The sequence below is a fragment of the Diadema setosum genome, chromosome 17 (genome assembly GCF_964275005.1).
Source record: "Diadema setosum chromosome 17, eeDiaSeto1, whole genome shotgun sequence".
NCBI lineage: Eukaryota > Metazoa > Echinodermata > Echinoidea > Diadematoida > Diadematidae > Diadema > Diadema setosum.
Genome location: NC_092701.1, coordinates 10,866,605 through 10,892,397, shown reverse-complemented (window position 1 = coordinate 10,892,397; position 25,793 = coordinate 10,866,605). Strand labels below are relative to the sequence as shown.

At 39.1% G+C, this 25,793-nt stretch overlaps 1 protein-coding gene across 1 annotated transcript; it reads left to right on the top strand.

Moving 5' to 3' along the window:
- Positions 1-2,156: 2,156 nt before the first annotated feature.
- Positions 2,157-25,606, top strand: LOC140241249 (flotillin-1-like). The gene is made up of 11 exons (XM_072321000.1): positions 2,157-2,320; positions 4,378-4,544; positions 7,211-7,354; positions 8,700-8,819; positions 9,566-9,661; positions 11,900-12,052; positions 14,388-14,569; positions 15,769-15,814; positions 18,508-18,645; positions 20,606-20,770; positions 21,866-25,606. Exons 1-11 carry the CDS (start codon positions 2,272-2,274, stop codon positions 21,887-21,889), a joined length of 1,284 nt encoding a protein of 427 aa, XP_072177101.1. The 5' UTR covers positions 2,157-2,271; the 3' UTR covers positions 21,890-25,606.
- Positions 25,607-25,793: the final 187 nt, after the last annotated feature.

The window sequence follows — 25,793 nt, the reverse complement described above, 5'->3', positions numbered from 1 at the left end:
GACGTCACTTCATCGCTTATGTCGTCGCTTAAATTAACCCTCTTCACGCCACATTAATAGATGATGACTGGTGGGGGAGGAAACATACCGAATGTTCCACCAGAAGGGTTTGAAATGCTATTGAGGGAGGTTACAATTCCCGAGACGAAGTCGAGGGACTTCATAGCCTCCCGAAATAGCATTTCAAACCCCGAGGGTTGAACGTTTGGTACATGTTCCCGACAGCAAAAGTCATCATCTGTTATATTACTAGTATATGGGTTTAGTCAAATACTTTCTACGTCAAATACGTCAACGTCAACCACCCACCACAGCACAACCAAAGAGGTTCTTTGAGCACAACGCACTCGATCGCTCGCTCGCGCAGAGCCAAAGTCACTGCGCGCGCGGTCCTAAGCCTTCTGTCATTATCAAATCTTTACGTGAAAATGTTTTTCCATGCATGGGAGAACATTACAAGAATGTTCGCCCACGGGCGAACATAACGACTAGTGTACCGCCATCACGTGACTGCGTTTAGCCAATCACTAACCGGTATTTGACTAACCATTTAATATTATTTTCCTTGCTATATAGGTTTGTGAGTGGAATTTGTGCACTTTTGACTCATTGGCATAGAAAATGTTAAAGTTAAGTTAACATAGTTTCAGGCTCACTTTCATTTCATTTAATGACTTGATCAGTGAGGAACATAAAAGCAATTAAAATGAGATGCAAATGGCCCATGGAAGTCTTTCTCACGGATTTGTAAAATTAGTAACATAATGCAGCCATCACCAGAATGCGTAATGATAATACCCATCATGTTTAGCTTGTATACATGCCAGTGATTATTGGATTGATTTTATAGGAAAACTGTTCTATGTCCCGTCTCAAAATTTCAGTAAGGCCTAGGCCCTAGCATGATTACCACTTTGATATCGAGTAATTGAAATGACATGAAATTTCCGATTTGCAGGAGTAGACTCAACAACAACATCAAAAGCATTTTTGTACACAATTGCACACACATAAAAACAAACAATGTTTGGCGTCTCCAGCTTTGTTGGCGCGCCTTGGATATGAATTATTTGCTCAATGGTCTTGGAATTTTTTTTGGCTCTAATTCTTTTTTTTTTTTTTTAACAGCCTATAATGTAATCTTTTCCTGTCAGGGATCTCCAGGTCTGATTTAGGCTTTATGTAGTGGTTTGAATTACAATGCTAAAGATGTCTCGAGATGAGTTGAGAATGTGTAGTTTTGAGGAATGATTAGATGAGTAAATTTTGATTGTGTAGGATAAGGTGTGACTTTTGTCGCCTGAGTAAGAGGGTATGGTCCTCTTTCAGACCTGGGGACCCCACTGGGGGAGCCACTCTCCCTGGGTGTGCTATGAGACGGGGGGTCTTTGAGGAAGCTTTGCCTTAAATATTGATGAATCATGGTGGTTCTCTTTTTATATTATCTCTGAATTGCTCTTGTCACTTTTTTCTTCTTTTTTTCTTTTTCTCGTTTTTGCTGATTGATGATTATTTGTAAATATTGTGATTTCATGTGATTTCGAAATAAAACATATAAGAAAAAACAAAAAAACAAACAAACAATGTTTGGCGTATACAGTAGTTCATAGAGCAATGATTCTTAGGTGCATTTTCATGTCTAACTCTAGTTAGTTTCCTTCTACTCGCTTTCTGCGATGAATAAAGTTTAAAAAAAAAACACCAACAACAGCCAGCAAGAACAAACTTCTGTAGGCCTACTAGTAAAACATTTGCGGTGTTGATGTCAGCGCATATACTAGTATTACTCACAGACACACGAAAAATTTTCCATTTGTTTCCGAACTATCGGCCCAGGTACTCATTACATAATGAAGTCAATTTAAGGTTCAATACTGATGGATTTTGAAATATATATAAATAAAATTTTAATTATAAAATTTGTACTTTTAAATACTTGATTACTGATAAATATTTATTTTACAATTTTTTAAAACAGAAATTTTAACAGTTTTATTTTTAAGTAGAATGTATCTCATATTTTGTCGACCGGAATTCGTGTTTATATATCCTGCCATGACGTAATGTATGTGAAGGCTTGGTCGCTTGCGAGCTACTAGTATACGAGCTAGCAGGGTGTGTATTCTATTACACGTTGGTTGTATACTGTAGACACTATCTATGTGCAATAGCCCAGTATACTGTGTACGTGCCGTGTAAGTACAGCAGTCTTGTAGCCTCAGAACGTCCCATCAACGAACCGACATTTGGTAAACAAAGTGTAGGTACAACATGGTGTTTTTTGAAACCTGCGGTCCTAATGAGGCCTTAATCATTTCAGGTGAGTTTTTTCGATATGTTTTCAAACTGTATTATCATTCTGAAGCTTTCCTTTTTCATAACTTACAATTTTGTTTCGGTACTGTTTGGCTTTGTTCGACGTGTTTTACTCGTATGCCTGCCGATCCTCGATCGGGTGGACCCTCCTCAATCAACAAGCACATCAACAGCTCGCGCTACATGTAGCTTCACGATTGTGTGTAAAATTTACAGCATGCAGTACAAGCGAATCTAACCAAAAGTTAGTGCGATAAAATCTAGTGAAAAGATCTATTGCCGATCTAAAAAAGATCTCTTAAAAGATCTGTTTCACACCACCCCATATTGGCACTGACCGAAAGATCGGTCTGTATCTGGTCGTCGGGGATATGTTCCGCGGCGGAGACTGCGTCTATTTCTAGCTGGCTTCACGGTCTATGCATGGATCCCCTCGTCTACGGAGGAGGGCGATAACGTCAAAAAAATAAAAGACTCCTCCTGACAGACGGATCTTTCTGTCCGAGGACAAGGTGTGCATGCATTGCTTTGCCATCTTTTGCAGTGTAGAAACCAATAAAATTTACTGCGTTTGCTGAAAACAGGCGTTATAATCCAGAATCTTGGCTTGGTCCACTCTAACGTTACATGTCAGCTCTCACCTCTCCCACCCATTCAAATTTTGGCAATTGTGCACTTAATTACGGCCCTATTTTATCATGATTATCGGTACCTTATTCGCCATATGCCTTGCCTAATTTAATTTAACACGAGTAAGACTCGTGAGAGTCGAGAGTGTGTATTTACCTGTACTCACTCAAGACTCTAACGCCGGTGTTAAGTGACACCAATTCAAAATCCAGAAGCAACACATGAGAGTAGGGCCTAGATGCCAAGAAGTATTCGTTCAGTCAAAGGGTAATTCAAGACTGGAACAATCTCCCCCAGCAGCAGCAGTTTATGCACCATCAATAAACGGCTTCAAAACAGAGTTAAGATTATCAATGGGTTACTATTAAGGGCGAATAGCCCCCTCATCCTAGATGCACTACATTGATTGGTACACTACCGAGACGGATGCGGCGCTTTCAGTTCAGTAAGTGTAGGCTATTAGTATAGACTATTCACTCACCTGTATCAATCAGGTGAGTGAATCCATAGCGTCATGTACCAGAATTGGACTTTCCTGAGTACTGACATAGATGTAGATGTAGGGAAACCCGCTCATGATGGGGGCTCCTGCGTGGAAGGATCCCTCCCCTCCTCAATGAGCATGGCCTGGCTGGTTGCTCATGAAGCCCTCTCTCTCGGGGCGAGAGAATGCTCATGAGCCCCCCTGTTCACTTTACAGTTGTATGTACAGTATATCACCCAGTCACATCAGACAATGACATACATACAATGTACTGTAAAGATTATACAATGTAAATTGTCGCAAGTTTGCATAGTGATTTTTGTGTTACTCGCACTCCCGTGATGACAGCAAGTCTTGCACTTTTTGAGAAAAATCGAGTTTTAATCAACAGATGTGCAGCGACTCACCAAAACATGGGTGCCAGCGGGTTTGTTCAATGCAGAGCTACTGCACCTATTGCTGTGTCTAACCCCGGGGTGCTCCTTCACACAGTTAATACATATGTAGTTATACTGTGGGAGCTTCGCGTTAAGGCTGGTCGCAGTTACAAACTTGTATCACCGCGCCCTGCCCTGATCCGACTCAAAATTTTTGGTGCTCTTTCCTTTGGCTCTCGCCTCTTTATGCATGAATCAGCCTCATGAAAGTGAAGTCTCACATCATTTTTACAAATATTCATGTTAGAGAAAATAGAATCAGAACCAACCTGATTTTGTGCATATATATATTCCAGTTCACTGTGTAACTTGATGTTACAGTGTTTTACATTGAGTTACACGTATTTGTGTTTGAATTACAGATTGTAGATACTGGTGGCATGTGCAAGTACAGTGCTGCAACACATCTACATTGTATGTATCATTCATTCTACCATTAGCATCATTGGTGTTGTGCTCATTAGCAAAAACATTTTTTAGAAAATGTTTAACAACTTTTGTTCCTCTCAGGATGCTGCCACTCGGAGCCCCTGATGGTGTCTGGAGGCCGTGCCTTCGTGTTCCCCATCATCCAACAGAGCCAGCGTCTCTCACTCAACACGATGACACTCAAGATTGACACTACCAATGTTTACACAACACTCGGGGTGCCCATTTCTGTCACTGGAATTGCACAAGTGAGTACAGCTTTCATGTGTGTACCGTCCACACTTGTTGTGTAAGTGTATTGGAGCAAGTGAAATGAAAGTGTGACCATTTTTACATTGCTTTAACCATTTTAATCGCTCTGAATGTTTGTGAAGTGGATGACGAGCATAAACAAAATGATTTTAAAAAAAAATTTCCTGTAAGTCAAGGGCTTAATAAAACACAATCATTTGAATAAACAACACACATTGATTCACACCATGAAACACAAAACAAACATGGTTTGATCAAGTGTTGGTATTGCATTACATTGGGGCTTCTTCACGTAAGCGTTGGAAAGGAGCTGAAATGAAATTTAAGTGCATTGCTTCACTATCTTTGGGCTTCTGTATGGTTGACTTCATGGGTTTGTAGGGGAAAAAGTGAAAGAAAAAAGGCGGCTTCAAGTCTTTTTGCGTGTCAAATTTGGGGAAGCATTTTTTTCCCATTGTTCCAAAACACTTGCTTGACGTTGATTTTCACTTGCCTGGGGCAATCTGGCAAGCGCTTACAAATTGTATACAGATGTTTGTATTGTAGCTTCATGCAAAGTTAACATTGGTTGTTTAGGGTACACTACAGTATCTGATTATGACATGAAATGGATGAGAAATGCAAGCATACCAGAGTGTGTATGTTGTGTTGTAGATCAGAGTATTGGAATTCAGAGTGATGCTGTTATTAAAGCATTTTCACGTCAGAAGGGATTAATAAAGAACAGTGTATCATGCAGTGCAGGAATTAGGCACATTTAGTGGTATTAGCCCTCATAAGTCATGTGACCAAGTTTGCCAAATATGAAAGACCACCTAATACACATATGTACACCACCACAGACTTTGATCTTTGTGGCCTTGTGGTATTATATGCGTAAAGCCACTTTTCCAGTGGCTTCCTGTCAGTTCTTGTATGGATGAAAATCGATGTTAAAGGGATCGTATATAGTTTTGGTTGAGACCTAATTTCAGGTTTCTAACATTTTTTGGTGAGATAATGAGAAACCTCTTATGAAATATGAAAGAGCATGTAATAATATGAGGAATTCAACGTTTATTTCATGAAAATTGGTTTTGAAATGGCTGAGATATTGAAAAAAGAGCGATCGTAATAAAGTGTGGGACCCACACTTTATTACGATCGCTTTGTTTTCGGATGTTTCAGTCATTTCAAACCTAATTTTCATCAAATAAACTTTGAATGGAACCTCGTAAAATGGTATGTTCTGCACTATTGTAGGCCTATCATACATGTGTTTTCTTGGTATCTCGAAAAAGCCCAATTCTCATCTCTACCAATACTGTACCATCCCTATTTTTTAAAATTGAATGTCTTTGATGGATTACCCTTGTATGTTTTTAGTTGATGCTTGCACATGTCTGCATTTTGATTTTAGTGTATGCATGATAAATACAATGTGTATGGTTGCATGTGTACTACATATATCTCCTGATAAAGTCCTGTCACATGCACATTGTACATGTATGTACACTATAGTAAAGTGTATGATGCACAATGTATGATATCAGTACAAAGGGGAATTCTAAGATTGCAGGTTCACATTCCCTTAAAGGGAAGGTAAACCCAAAGAGCAATGTGGATTGAGTGAAAGCAGCAACATTAGTAGAACACATCAGTGAAAGTTTGATAAAAATCGGACAATCGATGCAAAAGTTATGAATTTTTAAAGTTTTGGTGTTGGAACCGCTGGATGAGGAGACTACTAGAGGATATGACGTATAAGTGGACAACAATACAAAGAAAATATAAAGGATATTCAACAAAAATTCACTTTTCTAGAATTATGAAAGAGCAGTGGACCAACCGCTTTCAGAAAGCAGGGGGAATAATTGCTACCCTTAACATATGTCAATATCAAGTTGATGGAATTTGTAATTTTCATGAAAAATGGATTTTTGTAGTATTTTCTTTATATTTTCTTGATATTGTAGTCCACTCATACGTCATAACCTCTAGTAGTCTCCTCATCCAGCGGTTCCAACACCAAAACTTTAAAAATTCATAACTTTTGCATCGATTGTCCGATTTTCTTCAAATTTTCACTGATGTGTTCTACTAATGTTGCTGCTTTCACTCAATCCACATTGTTCTTGGGGTTTATCTTCCCTTTAAAATCAATCATCATAAGGAACCAAGGTTTCAATTTGATCCAAATTTGATATAAAAATGAAAATCACAGAACTGTGACACTTGTGTGTATTCATATTTCTTTTAATTTGATGAAAATAGTTCGATACAATTAAATGCAAAGTGAATTGAGAAAGAAAAATCCTTACATACACTGTATAGCTAGGGGCATCTTTAGTAGTGGATTTGTACATGTGGCTACATACCATACACACATTGTATTTGAAAAAAAACCAAACCCACATTACGTGTACTTTCATGTCATTAATTTTATCACTGTAAAAAGAAAGATATCACTGCTGTGTGCATGAAATTCCAAGGCTAGAATAATTTGTTAGTAATGTTACACATGAAATCATATCTTCAGCAATCCATGTCTAAAAAAAAAGTAAACGAAAAAGGCTGTCGCCTCCAATTCGTGAAAATTTCATGCCGAAAATATCTTATTTTACAGTATGCACGTACACTGTTGTTCTGCTGAGTGCAATAACCATGACACCACTCTGTGCAGGTCAAGGTTCAGGGTTCAAGCAAGGACATGCTGAAGGCTGCTGCACAGCAGTTCCTCGGGAAGTCAGAGCGGGAGATCGAGCAGATCGCTATGGAAACCCTGGAGGGCCACCAGAGAGCTATCATGGGTACTATGACTGTTGAGGTACGTAGGTTGTTGAGCAATTTCAGTCATGCACTGAGATTCAATGTCTTGTTACATGTAAATGTAGCACATATTTCTGTATATAAATTCACTATTACTACCTCCCTCTGTTTGCAAAATAACACAATAAGTTGTGAGCGAATTTACATGAAACTTGCAGGAAAAGTTGATAATGATACAAGGAACAGAGGATTCAATTTTGGTAGTGATCCAGGAGTTTTTTTATGGATTTTATGAAGGATGTTTTATCTTTTGGCAGATAGGGTCAATAAACTTAGGAATTCAAGCTGGGCATATGTGATGTTTGCATACGCGCTCTTAAACATGTGCTGGAATCTGATGACATAAACAAAAGTCTTATGGGAAATTGGCAATTTTCAGTATGCATGTATTGGGTGGTAATGAGCTGCTTGGCAGCGGTCTGCGCTCTATGAGTGCTTTTCTAGGTTTATTACAATTTGTACTTGATGAGAGCCGTCCTGTCTCACACATCCTTACAATTAACAAAGTGAGAAATAAAATGTGTGAAGTTATGGTACACCCAGCGACAAATGAAAGAGTGTTTGTAAGAACTGTGTAACCTACATGTACTTGTGTACATGTTATAGCCAAATCGGGGTTCTCAGGAGGGCTCAAAATTCATTTTCCCACCATTTGGACTTTGCTTGCAGTACATGGAAAAGCTCTTCCAAGACATTTTCCTGCTGATGCAATTTTTGGGCTATTCTTTAAACATTTACTCTACACTTGATCAGACAAAACTGCCCACTTTGTCATGGTAGTCCTGCGTGTAATGGAAAGAGGAAATGAAAGTACTCTAAAAAGCAGCTGCTCAATTAACCCAATTTGTGTGTACAATGTGTACTTTGTTTGGATCCTGTATTTTCAGTACTTCCTCCTCCCACTTCTAACATACATTGTATACAAAGTTGTGTACGAGTGGTATCAGGGTCGCAGATGCTCATGTACATGTAGATGAAATGTGATGAACTATGAAAACCTGTGACTACACGTGCATTGGAATTAGACATGCTTTAGAGTTATTTGAATTTAAAAAAGAATAATGTCACCTCGTAAATGGATATTGAAATGTTATGTTCTTACAGCTTGCATACATTTAGTTCTCATTTGTGCACACATGGTAAACTTGTGCAAGATAATACAAAATCTGTGCCATTTGGGATCATTCCTTCTAGTACTGACCATTTGTATGCCCCTGTTGTAAAATTGGCATGTCCACGTGGCTGAATTCTTCTGATAAGTGGTGTAGAGTCCTACATTGTGGTCATGAATGTACAACATTTTTCAGTGTGTGTTGAACTTTCTTGTATCTTTTACTTCACAGGAGATCTACAAGGACCGGAAGAAGTTCTCCAAGAATGTATTTGAGGTTGCCTCATCAGACCTCTTCAATATGGGTATCTTCGTTGTCAGCTACACCCTCAAAGACGTCAGGGATGACCATGTAAGACGATTCATATTTTGAGAGTCATGCCATGGACATACACTGTCATTAATTATTCAAACTCCTGTTTCAATCAAAAGTGTTACAATACCATTTTAGATACCATGCTCTCTTGTTGTGATCTCATCATAACTGCCATCTGTCAGACAGGATAAAAACACGCCGGCGCAGATAAAAAGATACATGCGCAGAAGTTATTTCTCAAATCAAGAAAAAAGCTTGTGCAGTTGTAGTTTACATCGAGGAATCATTGCTATTATGCCAATTCACTTGTAAAATGCACAGAAACTTTACAAGAGAAAGCAAATATCTAGGCAGGTTGATTGTGATTTGTAATCTATATTATCCCATTTTTGCGCACTGTTTGAAATGCAAACATGGACAGTAACAGTAGATGACATTGGTACAGACACAGCAGTCTGTTTGTCTGGCATTTTTGATAGAGCAACGTTACATGCAACGCGTGTCCACAGGTGTCCACTACCGCAACAGATTTTATTACACAAAATTTGTCATGTTTTCAGGTTTGTTGCGGTAGTGGGAAACGTGACTACCATGGTAGTTGATCATTGACATGCATGTTTCATACATTGTAAATGATAGAGAAATACATGTAGATGTAGAAGGTTCATTATGAATGATAAAGTCTGTATTATCCATTAAAATGTATCTTTGTGAAAGGTTGTGTACAGTGTGTAATATTACCGGGTATGTCTATGCTTTCTCTGTGTTGCCTTCTTTGCTAGGGTTACCTGAAAGCCCTGGGTATGGCCAGAACAGCTGAGGTAAAGAAGGACGCCAGGATTGGTGAAGCAGAGGCCAAGCGGGATGCCGGTATCAAGGTATAATAGCATCTCTGGTACAGGGAGTTATGGTTTTGTGACTTGTGTTGTAAAAGGGGAAATTAGTAAAATCACTTTTGAGGGGCCACTAAACCCCTTTTTGTACACCGTTGTATAGTATTGTCACGTACGCATTAGGCACGGTCACGCTGTGCGAAACTACGTCAAATGTAGTTTCGCTATGTGGTTTTTGCTTTGTGTAGTTTGGGCATTTTGGAACTGTGAAATTATGCATTGTTCCACTATCCAATATTTTGCTTCGCGTAGTTTGGGCAGTATGTTTGCAAACTTCTTTAGAAGTTTACTAGCGAAACATCACGTTAAATTTCCTGTATGCGCTTGGGAAGTATCTTTATGAAACTACGCATAGTTTTGTGTAGTATGACTGCAGCTACTGTAGCCTTTGCAGAACGGAGTTGTAGAGGATGCCAAAATTCTGTAATTGAAGTGTATTGTACAATTTATTTTAAATATTGTGGAAATTGCCAAATCGAAGTGATATTGACCAAAGAAAAAAGGGGATGTACAGTGAGGATACATTTTTATTATGCCTCCGCCACGAAGTGGTGCCGGAGGCATTGTTTTCGGGTTGTCCGTCCGTCCGTACGTACGTCCGTCCACATTCGTTTACGCGATAACTTGAGTAATATTGACTGGAATTTTACCAAACTTGATCCAAGTATAAAGTAGGATGGGGCAATTACTTCATTAGATTTTGGGTGAAATCGGCCAAAGGTCAAAGGTCAAAGGTCAAGGTCAAATCATTAAATTGTACTGTTTACGCGTTAACTCAAGAAAAATTTCAGCAAATTTTACCAAACTTTGTCTGAGGATGATGTATGATGAGACAATTAATTGATTAGTTTTTGAGTAAAATTGGACCAAGGTCAAAGGTCAAAGATCAAGGTCAAATCCTAAAATTTATCTGTTTACGTGTTAATTCAAAACTGGATGAAGCAGCTTTCACCAAACTTGGTCCAAGGATGATGTATGATGGGGCAATTAGTTGAGTAGATTTTAGTGACATTGGCATGATGTCAAAGGTCAAAAGGTCAAGGTCAAATGCTAAAAATGTTGCTATTTTCCCCATATCCATGCAATTCCCGAAGGTATTTTCTTGAAACTTAGTGTAGACATGTACTATTGCATAAAGATTCTCCAGAGAGAGTTTCATGTCATAAGGTCAAAGGTCAAAAGGTCAAAGGCTAGGTGAATATGTCACAATTTCACTTTTCTTGCAAATGGTTCAATGTATCTTCATGGAACTTGGTATACACATGTACTGACTGGCAGGGATTTTCTAGGGAATGTAGAGGTCATGGGTCAATAGTCAGGGGGTCAAAGGTCAAGGTCAACTCCTCAAAATTTTATTTCTTCCCTCATATACTATTATATGCAATGCTTGCATTATTATTTTTAAAACTAAAACTAGATATATACATGTATTCCCTTATGGAGATTCTCTGGGAAATCTCCAACCAGAAGGTCAAAGGTTAAGGGTCAAAGGCCAGGTTTAAATGAGATATATATATATCTATATATATATATATATATATATATATATATATATATATACTGTAATTTCACTCTTTCTTCATACTTTGAAAATTACTCAGTGCATAAACTTATAAAAGGGTCGGTCAGAAGTCAAGTAAAAATTCTCAATTCCCCAAATACAGGTACCTGCACTCCATAGCAAACCTAGTTCAAGGAAAGTAAACATTCAAGATATTTCTGACAAACCTGTCATTTCAATATTTTGTCAGTTTTGTGAAACTGTCATAACACATTGTGAAGACATTGTACCAAACACCTATTGGGAGAATCATGCATTATGGCGGAGGCGTCAGTCGCCATAGCGACATTTCTAGTTTTATTTTCAGTCCGTTAGCACAAACTTGGAAACCTCTCTTTGTTGAGACAGATTATAGTGAGGAGAAAAGATGGTAGATTGACACTGATTTTCCTATGTATACTGCTTACTAAAAGTCCAAAATCCATAGAGAAAATTTGTAACAGTTTATGGTAAATTTTATATATTTTTTAAAAAAATCATTAGTATAGTTTATTACAGTGTAAAGTGGTCTTAAAAGTACATCATAAAATGCTGTGGCACTGGGATGAAGAGAGCAAAGTGATAGTAGAGCTATATCTTGTGATACAATGTACCTTTTTTGATTACTTGTTGCACGATGACCTAACTGACTTTTGTCACTTCGAATTCAATTTTGTTTGTAGGAAGCACGTGCTATGGAGGAAAAGATGGCTGCCACTTACCTGAACAACGCCGAGATTGCCAAGGCAAAGCGTGACTTTGAGCTGAAGAAGGCAGCCTACGACTATGAGGTTCAAGTCAAGAAGGCCACCTCAGACATGGCCTATGAATTGCAGGTATGATTTGTAGGCCATTATTAAAGCCATATTGGATTGATGTAGCCACAGGAGAGGGCATGTGACCCTGCATCACAACACCCCCAAAAAGTTGCCAGACATTGACTTTTAGTTCAGGGTAAATTTTGAAAAAGTACTCTGAGTGCTAAATTGGTGAAGTATAACTCAATTTTGTACAACTATTGTTCAAAAGCAAAAAAAAAAAAACAAAAAAAAAAACAAACAAACAAAAAAAAAACTTGCAAAAGTAAAGTAATTTCCTATTGGTTTAGTGATCCAAAAACTTCAGAATTATGCATAAGATGAACCAATATTAGAAATTAAAGACTAAGAAGGTTGACCCATTTCACATATTTTGAGTCCTCGCATGGAATTGGGGCTTGTGAATTCTTGTTGGTTTTGTGATGCACGGTCACAAATTACGTATATTCATTTCCCAACTCTTAATTGCCAAAACATCCCAGAGCTCTATGACTATTGTTCTCTTTCATGCATGTCTTGTTATTACGGCTGATAAGACTGTAACATTTGTTCAAATCACATGTTCATTGTTTGCTTTAAAATCAAGTTTTTGATATAGTTTTAGATATTTCCTTCAAGACAAAACAAATGTAGGAAAAAATGAATTAAAAAATGTGTTTAACAACCTTACAATGTAGACTCTTCAAGGGATGTGTGGTACTGTAATTGAGAATGGCTGGCTTTCTAATCTGCACATTTCTGTCATGCTACGTGTACATTCACTGACAGATGGGCTAGAACTAACTATCAGTGAATATGGATTACATAATCCTCTTCATCTTTAACCTGTTGAGGACGAATCCCAAGTATACTCAAGCAAGTGTCTATAGATGGGAAATGTGTGTTTTTAAATAGCAAAATCAGCCTGTCCTCAATGGGTTAATCTAGTGCAATGACTTTGTATTTGGACGATTGCATTGTTCATCTGACTGGCAGTAGTATAACTTACATGGTATCCAAATGATTATATCTGGGGTTATCCAAACGTCAGTGAAAATGCTTGATAGATCTGTTGAGTGCAAAAATGCATAGGGGGTTATTCCCCATGAATATCAATGGAAAAAAAAGCCCCCCTAAAACAACCCACTATATGAATGTGATGGAATAGCAAATTCCTTGTACTAAATATTGAAAGATCTCCATCTTTTTCTCTCTATCTCACCTGTCCTCTCCCCCATCTTCATTCCCTCTCTCTCTATTTTGTCTGCATTTATCTCTTCCATTCTGCTCTCTCCTTTCTTCTGCTATCTCTTCCTGTGTATGTATTTCTCACATTCTCAATCTCCTCTCTTTCTTTATCTTTCTCTTTCTATATCTCATCTCTCTCTCCTCTCCATCTCTCCCTGCCTTTCTTCTTTCATGCTTCCTCTCTTCTACCATCTGTTATCTCTCCCTGTCTCTCACAATCTCCATCTCTGTTTCTCACAATCTCCACCTTTCTCTCTTTCTTTCTCTTTCTGCATCTGTATCTCATCTCTCTCCCCCTTGCTGTCTTTCTCTTCCCCATCCCCTCTCCATCTCTCCCTGACTTTCTCTTCCACACTTTCTCTCTTCTACCATCTGTTATCTCCTTGTCTCACACAATCTCCATCTCTCCCTCTTTCTTTCTCTTTCTGTATCTATATCTCATCTCTCTCTCCTTTGCTGTCTTTCTCTTCCCCATCCCCTGTCCATCTCTCTCTGCCCTTTTCTTTCATGCTTTCTCTCTTCTACTATCTGTCATCTCTACCTGTGTCTCACAATCTCATCTCTCCTCCTTTCTTTCTCTTTCTGCATCTATATCTCATCTCTCTCTCCTTTGCTGTCTTTCTCTTCCCCATCCCCTGTCCATCTCTCTCTGCCCTTTTCTTTCATGCTTTCTCTCTTCTACCATCTGTCATCTCTCCCTGTGTCTCGCAATCTCATCTCTCCTCCTTTCTTTCTCTTTCTGCATCTATATCTCATCTCTCTCCCTCTTGCTGTCTTTCTCTTCCCCATCCCCTCTCCATCTCTCTCTGCCTTTTTCTTTCATGCTTTCTCTCTCCTACCATCTGTCATCTCTCCCTGTCTCTCACAATCTCCATCTCTCCTCCTTTCTTTCTCTTTCTGCATCGGTATCTCATCTCTCTCCCCCTTGCTGTCTTTCTCTTCCCCATCCCCTCTCCATCTCTCCCTGACTTTCTCTTCCACACTTTCTCTCTTCTACCATCTGTTATCTCCTTGTCTCTCACAATCTCCATCTCCCCTCTCTCTCTCTCTTTCTGCATCTGTATCTCATCTTGCTCTCTCTCTCTACCACCCAACCCTCCCTCCATCTTGGTTTGACCCTCTCCAGGCTGCAAAGACCAAACAGGCCATCAAGGAGGAGCAGATGCAGATCAAGGTGGTGGAGCGCTCCCAGCAGATCCAGGTCCAGGAGCAGGAGATTGCCCGGCGCGAGAAGGAGCTGGAGGCGACCATCAAGCAGCCCGCCGAGGCGGAGCGCTACCGACTGGAGACGATCGCCAACGCCAACATGTGAGTGCCTCTTGACTCTAGTCTTCCGCTTCATTAAAGGAGACCTCCGGATGATTTTCAGATTTTTACATTTGAACAACTATAAATTAGTTATATGGGATACAGAGTTTCAGAATTTGTAGTGATTGGGACGAAGGATAAGAATGTTTTCGAAATTTATAACAAATTGCAATGAACAAGGATGATGACATGGCAGCCTCATCATAAGAATGCATGAGTTGGGGCTCAAGGAAGCAGAACAAAAGAAGAAGGCATGCATAGATTATACACAGGTGAACTTGCAAGCAAGTGGTGTTGTAATGGAATTACGCTGCCACATTTCTGAAATATGTGAGGCTCTATGTCATCGACACTGTTCAGTGTAATTTGTTTAAGGTTTTTCAAAGTATTGTTTCTCTGCTCAAGAACCTCAATAAATTTCACAAATCTATACATGGAACTATTGATTTATGTATCACATGATATGAAATTATGAAAATCGTCTGGAATGCCCCTTTAAGTTTCAGTTTCAGTTTATTTTTTATCAAGCGCTGAAAATATACAGAGCATACAATAGAACATGAAGGTACAAGATGACATACAAATATATGAATTTCAGAAATTGTGCAACTTGTGAGTGAAATAATGTACCAGTATGGACATTAGCAAAGACCATACAACTGGTTCATACTTCTTATTTAGTATTAGGGTGCTCAGGTCAAAAGGAGACTTTTCAGTGACATTCCAGTCATCAATCTGTCAAAATGATCAAAGACATCAAATTGAGTCTATTTCACTGAGTCAAATGATTTCATTGCTTGCCTCTGATATAAACTAAAAGTAAATACAAAATTGTGAAGGCACTGTGAAAGCACACCGAGAATATCCCTCATATAGGACATAAAATGGATGTCCAGTGTATGAGAGAGTCTCAACTCATGCACATACAAGATCCCACTTCATGCATTCATCGCAAAAAGCAGGGTTCAAACCTGGTGAAATGATCGGCTTCACATCTATCTGGATGCCAGTGAAGATCAGCTAGTGCAGCTGAGTATGGGCTAGTCATCCATCTCCTCAGATAGAAAAATGAAACAGCAAAAGCAACAGCAAAAGCAACAGCAAAAGCTACAGCAAAAACAACAACAAAAGCTTTTCTGATGTAATACAGTGATATGATTGGTAATTGTGCAATTGTTGTTTTTTCTCTCTCTCTGAAGGAAGCGTGTCATGCTGGAGGCTGAAGCCCAAGCAGAAGCCATCAAAGTAAGACTAATCTCACTTCCTGTGATTCATAGCAAATAAAACCTTGTTTGTCATTGCAACCATCTCTCTACCCCCTCCCCTCCCATACCTGTCAACTTTAAGTGGGGTGCAGGTGGTACCAGCGTGACAGGTGGCGTGTTTTGGATTGGAGCCCATGTCATGGTCCCAGAGACTGAAATGTGAAATTCTTCATGGCAGTGCTATGTGCCAACTTGCTGAAGAAAGTTGTGATACAGAGGACTTATCAAAGCAGATCTCCCATCATGCTTTGCATGTGGGGACTCCCTCCTAGTGAAGTTTGTACACATGTAGATTCAAGAAACCATCAGGGGGCCATTTCATGAAGCAGTTTGGGCAGATATTTTTCTGACAAACTGTTACAAGCTCCTGAAATCCTTGCATCTGATTGGTTGAGAGTAAATTTGTCTGACAACTTTGTCGGACAAAATACTTTATGGAATGCCCCCAAAATGAGCACAAGTTTGTGATTATGTGTACCGGTACATTTCCTAAAGAAAACAGTACCGTGTCATTGAACTAAAAAAATTACTTTTTTATCATTTATCATTTTGAATTATTATTTCTATGCTAATTACGGTACAGAAGTATTCAGTGACAATTTCCAATGATAAACAAGGAAAGAGTAAGAGTTTAAAGGCAAAGAAATACATATCAAATTCCAAAAACAAAGTACATAAGAATTAAAAAGGCTTTTGACAGTTTTTTTGATATACAATTGTTGAATATGTTACAAAAAATATGCTAACCATAAATTGGACTCTCAATGCTTTTGATTAGTGTTAAATAGTCTAAAATACTATCTTGGGTGTAGTTTTTATTAATCAGAATTACACATTGACAATTAAAATGTGACCCACGACAACGGTTTCAGGCAAAAGTCGCAAGAGCAAATTCCCTCCTAGGCGGGGTACAAAGATTTTGACCATTATTTTTGTCGATTTTGTTTTTTTTGCAGAAATCGAATCTTTGATGTGTTTTCTACGTCTACGCCAAATTTCATATCATAAGAAAACGGAATTTTAAACACCCTATGTTGGATCGCACTCGTCAGTTTCGAGCTTCTTTCGAACACCGCGCCAATATGCCCAGTGTTGCTACAGCGCAGGGTATCGCATGCGATTGGCTGGTGCGTGGCACACATTTACATAGATCGGCTTTCGGATACACGTCTCGAGCGTTTCGGGCATGTTTTGTCCACGCGTGCATACATTATGCTCCATTGTTCTTGCAGCTTGCTACAATAGATACGCTCGCTCTGTGTGAATGCTGTGAGGTTGGCTTTCTATCCGCGCTTTGACACTACCGCAGTGATCAACAACGGCAGTGAAACAAAATGGTGAACGGCAGTGCTAACTTTCAATGTGGAAGCAGATTCACAGGGAACATGGTTTGATCATATCAGAATCACCACACATATCGTGCAACATCAATCGCAAACTCATCCGTCAATAATATTGCTGCAGTAAGATAACTGTGTGAAAAGAAAACTTACAATAGGTACCTATTCTCAAAACTGTCAACTCGTAAATATCATGACAGCAGGTTGACTCAAATGACATTAGATGAGAGGAAAGGAGCGGTCATAAATGACCAATGTTCAAATACTATATGCCAAGATTGCACCTGAAAACTAACCAATCGTGTTTGTTTGTGTGTGTGTTTTTTTAATAAACACCACCGCACAGTGCACCACATGCATGGCTTGAAAAACAAAACTAAATGGGAAACGTGACACTTTGACAGCTCTAGCAATTTTTCTGCATAAACGTCCCAAATGATTTAAAAGACAAATCAAAAATAGTTAAAACGCGATTTGTAAAGATGTAGATACGGATTCGCCACCGGCTCAGTTACGTTTACACACAGGCATGGCGTGTTGATGCCATTGGGTAATGTGTGCACCATACACACGTACTCCATTAGGCTTCAGTGCATGCGATTATCGTATCCGCCATCTTGAAAGACGTACTGGTAAACAGACCTCAAGCGGAACGCATTGCGTATGTTCGGCTCCAAACGCCGAGATCCGAGAAGGTGCCCGGGAAATTTGACTCTCTCAGTGAGCCAATCAGAAGCCGCTGTGGTTGCTAGAGGCGGAGCTTAATCTCAATTGGCACCATCGCACGGATGGGTGATTATCACCTCGCATCGCCGTTCGGACATTGGTTTTGAGAAAGGGGTGAATCTTCAAAGCTCGTTTTCTCGTAATTTTGTCAGGCTAACAACTCAAAAAGTGCATTATCTTTTGCTTTTTATGCCCACTTGCGGTGCCGGATAATACAAGTGTTTTATATCAATGGAAAGCTTAGAAAATGGGCAATGTGATTCAATGAAAAAGTGAATTTTCAAAATTCCCGACTTTTGCCCGAAACGGTTGTCGCGGGTCACAAATTCATGAGACACAATCTTGTAGATTACAATGTGGGTGTCGCATGTGCTGAATTTCCTTGCGATCGCACAGCTAATGGCCGAGATCTCGATGGGTGGAGGGGTGGAATCCACCTCCCCCAGATTTAGCATGGCCAAAAAAGCTGGCCTGATTAGGGTTAAAGGGGCATACATTAAAGTTCTTCAGGAGCACCCCTGTGCCCAACTTTGTGTATAGATAGGGTATTAGAGACCATATGACCCTTTGCCATGCACATCACGATTCCCATCTGTCTGCATTTCAGGTGAAGGGAGAGGCTGAGGCCTTTGCCATCGAGGAGAAGGCCAAGGCAGAAGCTGAGCAGATGGCCAAGAAGGCTGACGCCTGGAAGGACTACCAGGATGCTGCCATGGTCGACATGGTGCTCAACGTCCTCCCCAAGGTAAGGTCTAGATGGAGCAGCCACCTCTCACCAACTCTAATTGAGGCTTTCTGAAGGCTTCAATATCTCTTGACATTCTGAAGAGCGAGTGTAAAATCCTTCCAAATTTGGGAGCTATTTTTGCTGATTGAGATGCATGCATCCTATAAGTGTCTCTCTGATTGCTATACAGAACCATCCCAATGTTCATATACATGTATGAGTGTTAGCTGCCCTGATATGCTATGATGGAATGGGCCAGCCTTTTCATGCATTTTAGTTAAATGCATGCTTCTTGTAAAAAGATTTAAGTATTGCGACCCCCCAAAACCATGCCTGAATCTAAAAAAAAAAAAATTCCCAGTGAGCTATGTAAACAGACCACAAGGAATACTGTGCAAGAGGTACAATCAGTAGCTCTCAGCTGAAAATGAGTTTTGAGAAATATCTTTTAATACGAATACTAGGAGAAACTGGTCTAATGAGTATATCTGTGCACAGCACTTCATAGAAAAATTGTTGAAATTTAAGAAACATACATGTATATTATTCATTAAAAAAAAAAAAAAAAAAAAAAAAGAATTCAGTTTGTTTCATTACCTCCGCCAAGGGGGGAGGTTATGTTTTCGTTACCGTTGGTTTGTTTGTTAGTTAGTTAGTTCGTTCATTAGTTTGTCCGTGTGCAAAATGACTCAAGAAGTAGTGAACGGATTGGGATGAAACTTGCAGGAAAGGTTGAGAATGACACGAGTAACAAACGATTAACTTTTGGTAGTGATCCGAGAATTTTTGGGGAATTTATGAAGGATTTTGATATTTTGGCAGGTAGGGTCAATGAACTTGGGAGTTCAGGCTGCGCGTACGTGAGGTTTGCATGCGCTAAAGTGCGTACTCTAGTTTCTGCCAAAGACTATCTTTGGTTTCTGCTAGGGCGAGGCGCACCACGCAGCTGAGGGTTTATGATGTAACAAAGGCTTCTATATTGGGAAATTGGGCGACTCTCCGCACACAATAAGTACGTATGGGTGGAAATCACTATATCTCTATGGAAGAACATAACAAGATCAGTGGGACGGTGGAAATGAGCTGCATACTTGGCTGCGCTCTCAGAGTGCTTCTCTAGTTAATAATTTAAATTCTTTGTTGGTGACAGCCTGGTTGAGCAGTGCTGGTAAGAGCATTTATCGCTGATATTTACAAAGTAATAGTAACCCCCAAAAATGTGTCATTTGAATTGACCACATGGATTGTGGAATAAATTCAAGAAATTGAAAGAATTGTTATTCAATCAAGAAGCCAGAGTGGCACTGTGGAAGCAAAAAGTAGGTAAAATGATAAAAGAAGCAGCCACATAAATCCACACTGCCTACAATGCACACACATACTCACATAGATATATTATACGCACCCACACACACACATCCTGTAGATGCATGCACATACCTGTAGGACTACACACCCACACACGACTACAGTGAAGCCTGTCTTAGCCACTACCTGCTGTATATGACCACTGCTTATCAGGGCATTTACCCCTGGAGGAAAATTACCCCCTAAATACTGATTAGTGATAAGGTTAGAGTAAAGATTAGGTATAGGGTTAGGTTTAGGGTTAGAGTTTAGGTTAGAGTTGGGATTACGTTCAGGATTAGGGTTAGGGTCAGGGAAATGGCCTGGGGTAATTGTCCAGGGGGTAAGTCCCCTTAACCCCACTTCTGAAAACAATTCCCTCTGAGAGAAAAAGCATGTTAAAGAACCTGTCTATAGCGGCCACCTGTCTATAAGAGCAACTTTTTTTCTCGGTCTCCAGTGGGTGGCCACTATAGACAGGTTTGACTGTACTTTACTTGGAGGATCTTAGAGAACAACCGCGGGAGAAAGGTTAAACCATTTATTTGTTTGCGACCTCAGTGGGTCCACACCTTCTTATGACTGTCTGTTCACTTCCAATGCACCTCTCTCCCGCCGTTCCATAACCCAGGTTGCTGCTGAGGTTGCTGCTCCGCTGGCCCAGGCCAAGAAGATCACAATGGTGTCCAGTGGCAAGGGTGATGTGGGTGCCCAGAAACTGACCGGCGAGGTGATGGACATCATGGACAGACTGCCCCTGCTGGTGGAGAACATGACCAGCGTCAACATCAACAAGGTGAGAAGTGACCACGAGGACTTGTGGTAGCAATTGTTCAAGATGACAATACATTGTTACACAGTAATGAGAATAGCATGGGTGTTGCTGATGATGGTTTGAACTCACAGGAAAGGGATGTTACTAAATTCAGTTGTGATTATGCTGTCATACACATACTATCTGTGAACTGAAGTACTTATCGCATACTCATAGGGAAGCTCATTGTGACATAATAGAGATAGGTGGAATTACATAATCTCTATTGGCACTTGCTGTTTATGCCATATACAACTGGTCAGTGAGTCAAATTTTTTGCAAAATGGGACTTACCAACAACTTTGCGAGTGGTTGAATTTGCAGTTATGGTGTACAGTACTGAACGGAGAAATGCACATGTATGTGTGAATGTCACAATCAAGTCTGGATTAGAGTTAATAGTTTTGCGAATAACAAGTGAATTGCAAAATTCGTGAAAGTTCAGAACTTGTGAAATACTTGTGAGACATCTGTGCCCATTTGGCGAAGAAAGGACTCCAGTGGATGTGCCAATTCATAAACAAAGCACAGAAAGGCAGTAAACATCTCCTCAGACCATACAGGCTTTATTGTTGCAAAATATCACTGGGTGGAGGAGTTGAATGCAGTTTTCAACAGTTTCTCATCACATATCCATGGTTCTGACTATATGATTGATTGATCATTTGATTTCATTTTCCGTATAAAAAAAAAAAAAAAACCACCAAAAAACAACAATGGCTGGATGGCTCATATTCAGGTTGGCATCGCTGGTCTTTTATGGGCTCCAGGACGTGAAAATTACAAATACAATATAAAATTATGTGAGTTGAAAACATGAAGATATATGTGAAGTACATAGATTGAGAGAAAACAACAACATTGCATATTACAGTTGATACAAGCAAACAACAAAAGAAAAGGATACACGGGAAAGAAAAGGGGAAAATATGATAAATCATAACTTATAATAACCTGTACTTATTTAAATAATGCAGCTCTTTCTCATCAACAAAGAAGAATTGAATTAACAGAGCAGTAATCGTGTAACAACACGTCCTATATTTCTCTTTTCTCTTCTTTTTTGATCCTTTACAGGCAATCAAAGGAACCCGGGTCTAGTGTGGATGGATTTCTGTAGAGATAGTATCGTCTATTCCATCAGACCAACATGTGAAGACTCAGGCATCTGGCCTCATTTCATCAACCAAATATACTAGGATGTGTCGATGCGTGGTCTTGTGTGAGAGTTTGATGTTTTTGTATTGATCAGGTCTTGAAATGTACAATGTTTATCCCAACCAACACCTGTATATGTTTTCTTTTTTTTTTAAATACAGTTATTTAGTTCATAGTAGGTTTGGTTATGATCCTGCATACCTCTTGTCATTTTTTAGTACCATGTTGATGAATTGCTTTGTGATATTTCGTATATGGCACAAACATGTTGGTATTCCTCTATGAATGTGAAATTGATAAGAAGTGAAAAGAGCTGGAAGTCTGGCATGAAGAAGATAATGTATAAAAAAAAAAGTTTTGTGAATCTGTTCTGTATTTATGGTCATTGAAAAGCTATGATACCCCGTCATGTCTAATTTCATGGTAATGTGACATAGAGTTATTCTGAGTGTATATCTGGAGAGGCTTTTCAGTGTTTCATGCCATTGCAAGCTCTTCTTTCATCACACAGTTCAGTCTGTTGTGGGTGGAGGCATATAGTAACATGTTTCACTCTATTCACTCCACATCAGCTTTGTATATTTCAAGGGGCCTGATGACTTATGGACTTAAATGTGTGCTGCTGTAGATTAAATTTAAGGCATCGTATGAAACAGCCGTGGTAGAAAAAGAACCCAAGGGTCCGTTCACATTGCCAATGTGGTCTAGGCTGTGTTTATAAGGCATAGCAAGAGCTGGTGATGCATTAATCATAATGTGTCCGGGAGTACAAGGCTTGTGTCAGTGTGAACACACTCATGCTTCGCAGTCATAGGCCCTGTTGCCAAGCCATGATGTAGATGTAAACTGGAGTTTAGAGTTCCCCATATCCCAACCCCTCTCAGACGCAGACATTTCGGCAGCTGGGCCTGACGCAGTTGCAGACCAAATCTCAGACCGAGCCTAGAACAAGTGGCAGTGTGGATTGGTTGGAGTGACAATAACAGCGTGCTTTAGATCTGTGTCGCAAACACCAAGACCACGCTAATTAGACCCAAAATGGTGTTCTGCACATGGGTGAATTAGCTGTTGCGTCCAGATCTAAAGCTCGCTATTGTGTCGTCAGGGAACGAGGGAAAGTATTTGACACTGTCTAGACCACATGACTTCTCCACTTTATTGGTTGCTGTGATACCAGTGTTGTAAATACACATTGTAATGTGTTGTCTTACTCTATCAGCATGCCAGTTGTATATGCAGTTCGCAGCTTTTAGGATTACTTATACACAATATATCGTCGCTGGGGCGACAAGACCTCGTATCTCAAAAATGTCAAATGTTCAGGAGAGCCAAAAAACATGGCGGCCAAAGCACTATACTGAATGGGATAGCCGTTCCTTTGACATGCCGTGGTGGCTTCATTTTTGGGGTAAGACAGCTGGGATTTGGACAGGACATCACTTAACCGATTATTTGACCACTAATGCAAAAAAGTCATTTTCACCAAAATTTGAGATACAAGGTCTTGTCACCCCAGCGACGATATGTATGTTCTTTATTAATGTATATATGCAGATGTGTTTGATAAACTGAACTGATCTTTCAACATTTTACATTTTTAATGGTCTGTCATGTTTTTGACATTTGTCATTCAATGAATTCCCCAGGTTCTGTTTAAAAGCATCATATCTGTATTTTGTTTAAACAGTTTGTGCAGAGTTGTCATAAAACTGTATTTGTCTTTTGCATCATTGTCATTAATGTTGATATTTTACAAAATTGTAGAGTTGATGACAAAGTACTTGTATGAATGTACGTGTATACATCATAATCAAACTCTTCTTGGGTAATCACTTCAAGAACAAAGAATAATTTGCAATGCCATGAGCTTGATGGAGCTTAGCTTGAATATGGAACTCTTTGTAATCATACAATGTATATTCATGGTCTAAACATAAAATTTTGTACATGTATTACCCTTTTAATTAAGGGTTACTTCTTAAAGTTCTAGGTTGTGGTCTGCATTACTTATTTATTTCTCTTCCTTTTTTTTTGGGATGATTCTTTGCAAGTGAAGCGTGCTCCAATTTCAGTTTCTCAATTATTGATCATGCATGGAATGCAACTGATTTCATTTACTAATAATGAATGCAGCTACTTCAATACAGTACTGCCTTACAGTCTTTTGATTCTAATGGATCGTATTGCCTTACCACACAGCTTGATCTTGAAATAGGGCCAGTAGTACATGTATTCCAGAGCCAAAGGAATGTGAAAGAGTTTGGAAGTTGTGGCAACCTCCCTGGCAAAGAGAAGTGCAAGTCAGGACCGAAGACTTACATATAACTATTTTCCATTGTATAATTTGTATTGTTTATTTTGTCTAAATGGCTGTCACATATTCACATTTCCTATGTGTGATCATCATGAAGTTTGAAACCCACTGTGAATGTGTCACATTGTGATATACAAAAGGGCAACATGTTGGTGGAGAATGCTGCGAACATTCAAAAGTACTCATGAAAGGTGCACAAAATTTATTTGACTGTGGAAACATTTTTTTTTTTTCCTATAACGAATATCTTTAAACCAGACAGTCATATCACATAGTATGCACCATCAAAGCTACCACTGTTGAGCTGCATGCAAGCTGCCTGTTTCACCACAAAGGCTTCTGTGTGACTTAGATGTCAGTGATTGTACCACCAATGAGCACAGTTGTAATACAATTGTATAAAGTGATCGGGTCCAGAGATACTCCCCAAGAAGAATTTTAATTGTTACCAATTTGTACTGACTCACTTCTATGCATTAAAAGAAAAAAAAAAATAGAAAAGGGAAAATCCATCATGCATATTCCCTGTTGCATGCATTTATAATATTATGTTGTTGTGAGGTTTTTCTTATACAGAAGAGCAACAAAATTGAAGTGCATATTTGTACACAACATGTGAACTATTTACTGTGTGGAAGAATGTTCTTTCATCAACATTTTCAGCAGATGTAGACTTCTGATGTAGGGCTTTAATGTAGGGCCACCTCGGTGTATAGGTGACATTGCAAGCATATGTCAGATTGTTAAACTGCAGTCACATCCAACTGCCTTGGGCATTTAAATTTGTTTATTTCCATTCACCAGTGTGAGGGAGAAAAGGGCATGTCATTTCTTCACATTTGCAGTTATTTAGAATAGCTGTGATTTGGAGTCAATTACTGGCAAATATTTTGGGGGAATATTTTCTATTTTTCATGAGCTATTTTTTGTTTTTGTTTTCATTATCAAAGGAGGGTATTTGCAATACATGTACAAGTTTTAGGATGATTACTGATATTTTGATTACTTTGATAGTTCGTGCAGGATAAGGAGAGGGATAGTTTTCATCATTTACTGCTATCATATATATATATATGAATCTCCTTCCTTTGGCTGCTGTTTTCATTGATATGTCTTCTGTTCATACATTTCTATTCTGAACTATCTCCTCTAATTTTAGGCTCTTTGATATTAATTTCTTCCTTATCACATAATTTCCCTCATGAAAAAAAAAAAAATAATATGAAGAAATAGGATATGCTATTGATCGTATCCAACCATGACAGTGCTCTTTTGAAGTGTACAATATTATTGTATCGAGTTGTATCTTTTTCCCCACATTGTCAATAAATGTCTGTAGATGAGGACTCTGATGTAATCATGTGTGTTGATTTATCTGTTGTAAATGTCTCTGTACATGATGAAGGTGTATGAAGTCTTCATACTGAAATCAAAATACAGATGTAGGTAGCAGAGAAATCCCACTTTGTATTCAGGTGTGTACCTGATACACAGTGTATACAAGAGTTTGCTCACCTCCATGCATTCTTACAT